A 7023-nucleotide genomic window follows, 5' to 3' on the forward strand; every position below is an offset into this window, starting at 1 on the left:
TATTTGTATCATTTTAAGAGCATATTAGATGGTTTAGTAAATAGAAAATGATTCGAGTCCATGTTAAAATTTAGGAAGATCTGATCCAATACATAAAGGAGGATCCAAATTCACATTATTCTTTATAAGATCCAAATACACAGAAGAGGATCCGAGTTCACATTATACTTCAGAAGATTCGATCAAATGATCAGGAGATGATTCGAGTTCTTGTAACTACTTCAAGACAATGGCCGATACATCTTTTATATATATATATATATATATTTGTTTTGCTTTTCTGGCTTGGCTTGGCTGAATAGGGATATATATTAATTGCAATATATGACCCTATATACAGTTGTACAGGGTGGTGTGATCCTAAAATATCAACATTGCTTGAATGCGTATGAAGAAATATATACATGTAAGACGAGTTATTATCAGCAATAATACACAAGGTGCTGTCTGCTGTGTGTTTTCCATTTCCACACATCCACGTTCAGGGTGGCACCTACTTGCCTGCTACCAAATTGGAGAAATCGGATTTTGAAGAGACGTCTAAAATGGTACATGGTACCACTACAAAGAAATTATATATTTGATAGCCAGAAATCTACAACCAATGCCATTCACATGACCCACAGCCCTGCCCTGAATTCAGGGCAGTGGGTTGAATAGTTCATAAAATATTACAATTGCCACAGAACAATCATCAGATTAAACTCCAAATAAACAGCACATCTCCTCATTTGTTGGCAGTGAAACCACATCCACCAGTGCCTTATAAATGTAGGTCAGTAACTCATTCCAAAATCACACGAAGTGAAAGAGAAATTACGGGATTAGTTCTTTTGATGAACAGCAATTCGGTGAATGTCCATCTCCTTCAACATGACAGAGCGTCCGCATGAATCACATGGAGCAGTTCTTGACCCACACTCACTCTCGTGTTCCGAAAGTCCTCTTAATCTGTCCCTTGCATCTGCAGCAGAATTGCCAGCTTGAACCATATCCCCACAAAACCGACATGTAATTAAGCGCAAGGGGCAATCTGAGGATTGGTGTTGCACCTGCAAAAAGATAAAGGCAAGGAGGAAAGGAATTAAAACAAGGCAATTGTATTAACAAACTTATGTTACAATATAATGGCTAAATTTTAAGGTTTCATCTCCTAAATTTTTCTCCGTTCATTTTGGCCAATGTAGATAATATCGTTCAACCAGACACAAGAAATTTCTGAATTTTGGGATTTAGCAAGAATTTCAAATTTGGACACAGACCGAGCCAAGTTTATGACATCATTACTTCAAATACTCTGTCCTGTATACCATCCCATAAACTGGGAGCTGAACACCTCAATCTGACAGGTCCAAATGGACTTATTGCCCAATGCCCTTTGAAAGAAAATTATTCAAAATCAACACTGATCAAGCGTCACATTTTTGCAAGTCAGAAAATTTATGGAATTTTTTTGTTTTTCTTTCCTGAAAAGGTATTTTGCAGATATAAAAAATATGCTGATCAGAACACATTTGCAATTGCTCAATTAATGAGGCAGCTCACCAATTTAGGGCCAGAACTGCCACATTAGAACACTAGAGATCAGAAAGCAGGTAACACGGTGTTACCTTAGCTTCCATCAGAAAAAAAGTTAAATCAACTATGAAACAAATTGCAGAAACACGTTGCTTACCATCTTTTTACCTCTTAGCTTCCATCGGAAAAAAAGTTAAATCAACTATGAAAAAAATTGCAGAAACACGTTGCTTACCATCTTTTCTTTCTCAAGGACAATTCCACAGGGGCAGTGAAGAGGCTCATGGAAAACTTTCACGTGCTTCTCAATTTCTCCTTGTTGAAAAGCTTGCCCACATTTATCACAGTGGATATGATTTTTGGACTCTTCAATCCTAAGAACAACCCCACAACCAGCATGCTGACAGACGACATTATGCCTGCTACAATATGCCTCATGTAGGGCTATAGTCCTAGTGGGTATATAATGCTTGCAATTTCTACACTCCACAGTATCTATCTCCATAGATGAAGAGGAAGACATAGTTTGTTGACCCACTTTCTGATCAAAGTTATCTTGAACTGTTACTCTTAACAGATAGTTTGTTCTCCCCTTGAATCCATATACACCAATGCTGTAGGTACCTATTCCCAAACTCTGGTCTTTTGAGCTAAGGATCAAAGCCTTTGAACCAACATCATGTGAAGACCATCCATGCTGGTGCCTGGTTGGGAATAAGAGGGGATGCCTGGAAATATAAAGATCAGTATCACCATCTTGCCTATCTGGTTCTAGCTTTACCACAATTTTGGAGTCTGCAGACAAAATCTTTCCCCAAGTATCGTTGTCTATTGAGAACTTGTAATACACATAGTTTCCTTCGTCAACAACGGCAGATTCTGATATTCCAAATTTAAGAGCTTTTAGGACATGCTGATTTGTTCCCTCTGCAACTGACTCAGGACCTACTACATCAACCTCAATATCTGTTTCTAGAACAGACACACTTGAAGAGGGTTTTAATTCAAGAACTCGTAAATGGTACTCCAGTGCACCATGCTTGACTGTGAGCACATCATCTTGAGAAAGAGTTGCATGCTGGCGAAGGCTTGTTTCAAGGACAGCCTTGTGATTGGGTATGTCTGAAAAGCCAAATTCATTAGGTTGAAGTTTTGCATAAGCTCCTTTTGGCAGCCAAACGTAACGAATTTCAACCAAGGAAGTCTCGGGAGCTTCTGCAGGGAATAAGTTACCCCATACATGAGGAGGAAGCCCAACGGAACCTTCCTCAGCAGTGAATTCCAGGACACCAGCATGTGTTGTTTTATGATTTTGTCTGTCATCATCTTTCACGTCTGAAGGCACCTCTTTATGTATTAGTGTCAACCGGAAGTGTATGGGTCCTTTGTCAAAAGCACCTTGTTCAGACAAATCTGTGAAGCAGGATGGTGGTAATTTGATTTTATCTCCATTACCCTGATAAGGCACAGCTTCTAAGACACGATAAAACATAAGCCCTCTCCCAGCAAGTAGACTTTCTTCCATTTCTTGATCAGCCTGACAAGAGCAATCAAAAGTCCTTGTGAATAATGAATGTATTTAACTCATTAGTCATGAATGGAGTAAGTGGCGTAAACATGATTTTTTTTAAACAATTTCATCTTTAGAACCTAAGTAACGGAACAAAACAATAGAGGTCAGCATTCAACTATAGTATTCAACAACCCTACATCCCATGTTTTGGACAAGCTTGCTTGGTCAGACATGGGGTAGAGTGGCAACCTAAGAAGCACGGACACGGATACGACACAACACGACATGGACACGACAAGTCCAAAAAAAATTAGGACATGGACACAACACAGCGAATAGTATATATATATGACGTAGTACTTCAAAAATTACTGAGTGTTACTATTTTTTATCGACCTCACAATGAAAAAAAAACAAAAATCATAACTCATAACTAATAAACTATAAAAGAACAATGTTGCAGAGTTATAAAACCAAATAAAAAACAAGACATCAGAATAATAACTAGTATCATTTAATCACCATTGCAACTTTACTCCAAATACAAAAGCATAGACAGAAAGGACTATTAACATTCATGACTGTTTAACATTCAGGACTTTACTGTTAGCACTTAACATTCACAAAAACCTAAAGGCTAGTCCCCAAAAAAGATACAAAAACAAGTTAGTGTACTATCATCTATTCCCATCCATCATTTGACCTAGGACTTTTACCATTAACAATACCGAAAGGGTAGTACAAAACAAAAAACAGAACATATCAGCATTAAAAAAAAAAAAAAAAAAATTTCAGACACGCGTGTTGAACACAACCCCCTGGTGTGTCAGACGCGTGTCCGCGGAGTGTCCGTGCTGTGTCCGAAAATTTAAAAAAAATAATAAATTCCAAACACGTTTTTTGGTGTGTCCGACACGTGTCGGGGCGTGTCCGACACGTGTCGGGGCGTGTCCGACGCGTGTTGGACACGGATTCTTCGCCCATTTTGGCATGTCCGTGCTTCCTAGGTGGCAGCTTTACCTTGTTGGTAGGTTAAACTACCTACAGGCTAGTTCATTATAATTTGGAGATTGCAAGGAAATCATCAGATCTCTAAAAATTAATTACTCAAAGTGAAAATGAGGGAACAGTGAAAATTCATCATCGTGAGATTCACAATTGACTGTTATAGCTACCTTGGATTGATCATTTACATGGAAAGTTAACATAGACATTGCGGATAGAGTTCAGACAGAATTGGTTGATACAGAGAAGTGCATGAACGAGTTTTTCCGTTAACAAATACAGAACAAGTTAATGGAAAAAGTGGAATAAAATTATTTAAACTCCGATCTAGTACAAAGTGACGAAAAATTTGTAGATTTTCTAGGTAATTTGAGATGTACTGAAGCAGGGTACAGCTAGCTCCTGTATACTTCATGTGTACATGGCTTGCATGTTTTTTGGCGCTTCGTGTTTTACAACGCTTTTACTTATACAAAAAGGATAAGAGAGGAACCCTCACCAAGATCACACCCCTCAAACATAAAAACCATTCTAGGCAGGGTAGACTTTTCCACATTAGTTGTACATATCATAGTCCCCTAGCCAAACAACACAAACTCGAGCATATTTCACATTTCTGCTGGCTATGCAACCAAATATTCCTTAAATTTTTGTAGACAACACTTACGGAAATCCATCCAACACATATCTGCAGAAAGTAATAAAGACTTTATTATCACCACCTTCTCACCCTCTGTAAGCTGTGCAACTCCTCCCTCTTCAAACAACCATGTTACGGAATTCACAAAAACACACACTTCAATCTCTGCTGCACCTTATCATCCTTACCTTCACTCCGTATGAACAAAGTTTCTATTTACATGTAGTTTCTCCTATTATATCTAATTTTTTAAAGACGTGTCCAATTACTTCATCCATGTTAATGTTGGTCAGCTTTTTTGTCTTTTACCGTCTCTTAGGCCCAGACAAGCCTAAAAGGGCAAAGAATCCGTGTCGGACACCAACACATGCTGGACACGCCTCGACACGTGTTGGACACGCTTGGGCACGAGTCCGACACTCCTTGGATACGTGTCCCATTCTTGGGGATTTTTAAAAAAGTTTTAGAAACAATGTTGAGTTGAAGTATAAATATTAAGAGTTGTTTAATAACTTTCAGCAATATGATGGTAATTACTTAAAAGTTGTTTTATAAAATAATTTTATATTAAAACAATTAGAAATTATCCTTATATTTAAGTTCAAGGTTCGAACTCTTGCACGATCATCTTTAACTCTCTTGTTCTCCCACCAACCAAGCTTCGCTACTGGTGGATGGTCTCTCTATCTCTCTCTTCTCTTTTCTCTCTTCTTCTTCGCCGTCCTCTTTTTTTTTCTTCTTCTTGTTGTTCACAAATCCTAGATACTTCTTTCTTCCTTTCAAAATTTCGTTTTGCGTTTCTTTTTCCTTTTTCCTCTATTCCCCGTGAACTTTTTTTGTCTTCTATGGATTCTTACATTTATTTTTAACGAAGGCCTAATTCTTATCCTAACAAAACCCTAATCCTCTTCGTTTCTTTGTTTTTTCTCTCTTTCTTAACCCTCTTTCTATCATTCTTTCTTTTTCCCAGCAAAACACTTTTTTTTTTCATTATGAGGTTGTAAAAACTAATATTACTCTTAATTTCTTAAAGTACAACATCATATATATAAAATATATATTTATTATTTGCCATGTCCATGTCCGAAATTTACTGGATTTGACATGTTGCCGTATCCGTTTCCGTGCTTCTTAGCGGCTAACAGTCATCTCCTCCTCTTTACATACCACATCTATTAGCCATCTGGCACCATCTTCTTCAGGGGAAATTTCCAAGCAAAGAAAACCACCTTTAAAGGGGAAGGGTTCCAAATGGCATATGCTCTTCATGGAAATTCCTAACTCCCTCCCTCCCTCTACAATCTCTCAAAAAAGGATAAACCACTAAAGATCCCCATTAAACACCTTTCATGTGATTGAATCCTCAATCTGCGGGAGCATATCAACTAAATGAATAAAAAGAATGGACACTCAAATGGGTTATTTTTATCACATTTTGTGGATTGAAGCAAATATACTTAATTGATAATTTTAAATTAACGCAGATTGAGTATGATACACTCGGTTATTTCAATCACACTTAAGTTTATGCCCTTCAGCTGTTCCATACGAATACACATATTTTGTTCTCCAATGACCAACATATACATAGTATATACATATTGCATACTCCAATCTTAGATCAAAATTCATAATGCCCCAAATAGAAACAAATGAAATTTAGTAGTACATAAAAAAGGTTCCAAAATTACAAATAAATGTAGCAACTCCATATCTATTGCAGATTAATTAATCAACAAAATTTCTCTTACTAATTCTGAAAGAGTTCAAAGCAGAAACAAATCAATTACATGCCCTAATTGAAATAGGAAGGGTTTTTTTCTTTTCAAGAGAAGCAAACAAAAAAAGATTGATTTAGCATAATATTGAAACAGATCAATTCAAAAAAGAGGGCAAAAGATAGGTGAGACCTTGAGTTGAGCTTCGGCAGCCTCGATCCTTCGAGATCTCTGCGCAGCTTCAATGGACTCGCGTTGCTTAATCGCCTCCTGTTTGGATTTTCTCTCTCTTTGCAGCTTCAGCCTGGCCTTCTCTTTCCTCTCCGTCTGTTCTTTCTCCAACTTCTCTCTTGCTCTTCTCAGCTCAAAATCCATCTCTCTAACCTTCCAATCTCAATCTCAGTAATCTCTCTCTATATACCTCAGCAATCTCTCTCTATATATAAAGCGTGTATAGCTTTCCCGAGACAATTGCAACGATCAAAATTCAGAGGAGGTTTAATTAATTGTTGTGGCGTTGAGGTTTTTTAGAGTTGAAGTCTCCGATTTCTTGTTGAAGATGATATGAAAACAGGTATTTATCCTTCTTGACTCACAATTTGGATCATTTTCATTCGAGAAGGAACTAG

At 37.4% G+C, this 7023-nt stretch overlaps 1 protein-coding gene across 1 annotated transcript; it reads right to left on the reverse strand.

Annotated features, from left to right (window-relative positions):
- Window positions 1-541: 541 nt before the first annotated feature.
- On the reverse strand, window positions 542-6993 carry LOC132307388 (uncharacterized). Its single transcript, XM_059805120.1, has 3 exons — window positions 6587-6993; window positions 1754-3055; window positions 542-1052 (listed from the first exon to the last, which is right to left on the reverse strand). Exons 1-3 carry the CDS (start codon window positions 6767-6769, stop codon window positions 825-827), a joined length of 1713 nt encoding a protein of 570 aa, XP_059661103.1. The 5' UTR covers window positions 6770-6993; the 3' UTR covers window positions 542-824.
- Window positions 6994-7023: the final 30 nt, after the last annotated feature.

Source organism: Cornus florida, unplaced genomic scaffold (assembly GCF_030987335.1).
Source record: "Cornus florida cultivar Cherokee Brave unplaced genomic scaffold, ASM3098733v1 CherokeeBrave_3.0.0_Hap2_Chr05, whole genome shotgun sequence".
NCBI lineage: Eukaryota > Viridiplantae > Streptophyta > Magnoliopsida > Cornales > Cornaceae > Cornus > Cornus florida.

What these genes read in the sequence shown, in the direction of transcription:
- LOC132307388 (XM_059805120.1), bottom strand. Translation starts at nt 6,769, where the DNA reads ATGGATTTTGAGCTGAGAAGAGCAAGAGAGAAGTTGGAGAAAGAACAG. An exon ending in CTGCCGAAGCTCAACTCAAG is followed by an intron (nt 3,056 to 6,586) that starts GTCTCACCTATC and finishes TGCTCTTGTCAG; the next exon opens with GCTGATCAAGAAATGGAAGA. An exon ending in TCCTTGAGAAAGAAAAGATG is followed by an intron (nt 1,053 to 1,753) that starts GTAAGCAACGTG and finishes ATCTTTTTGCAG; the next exon opens with GTGCAACACCAATCCTCAGA.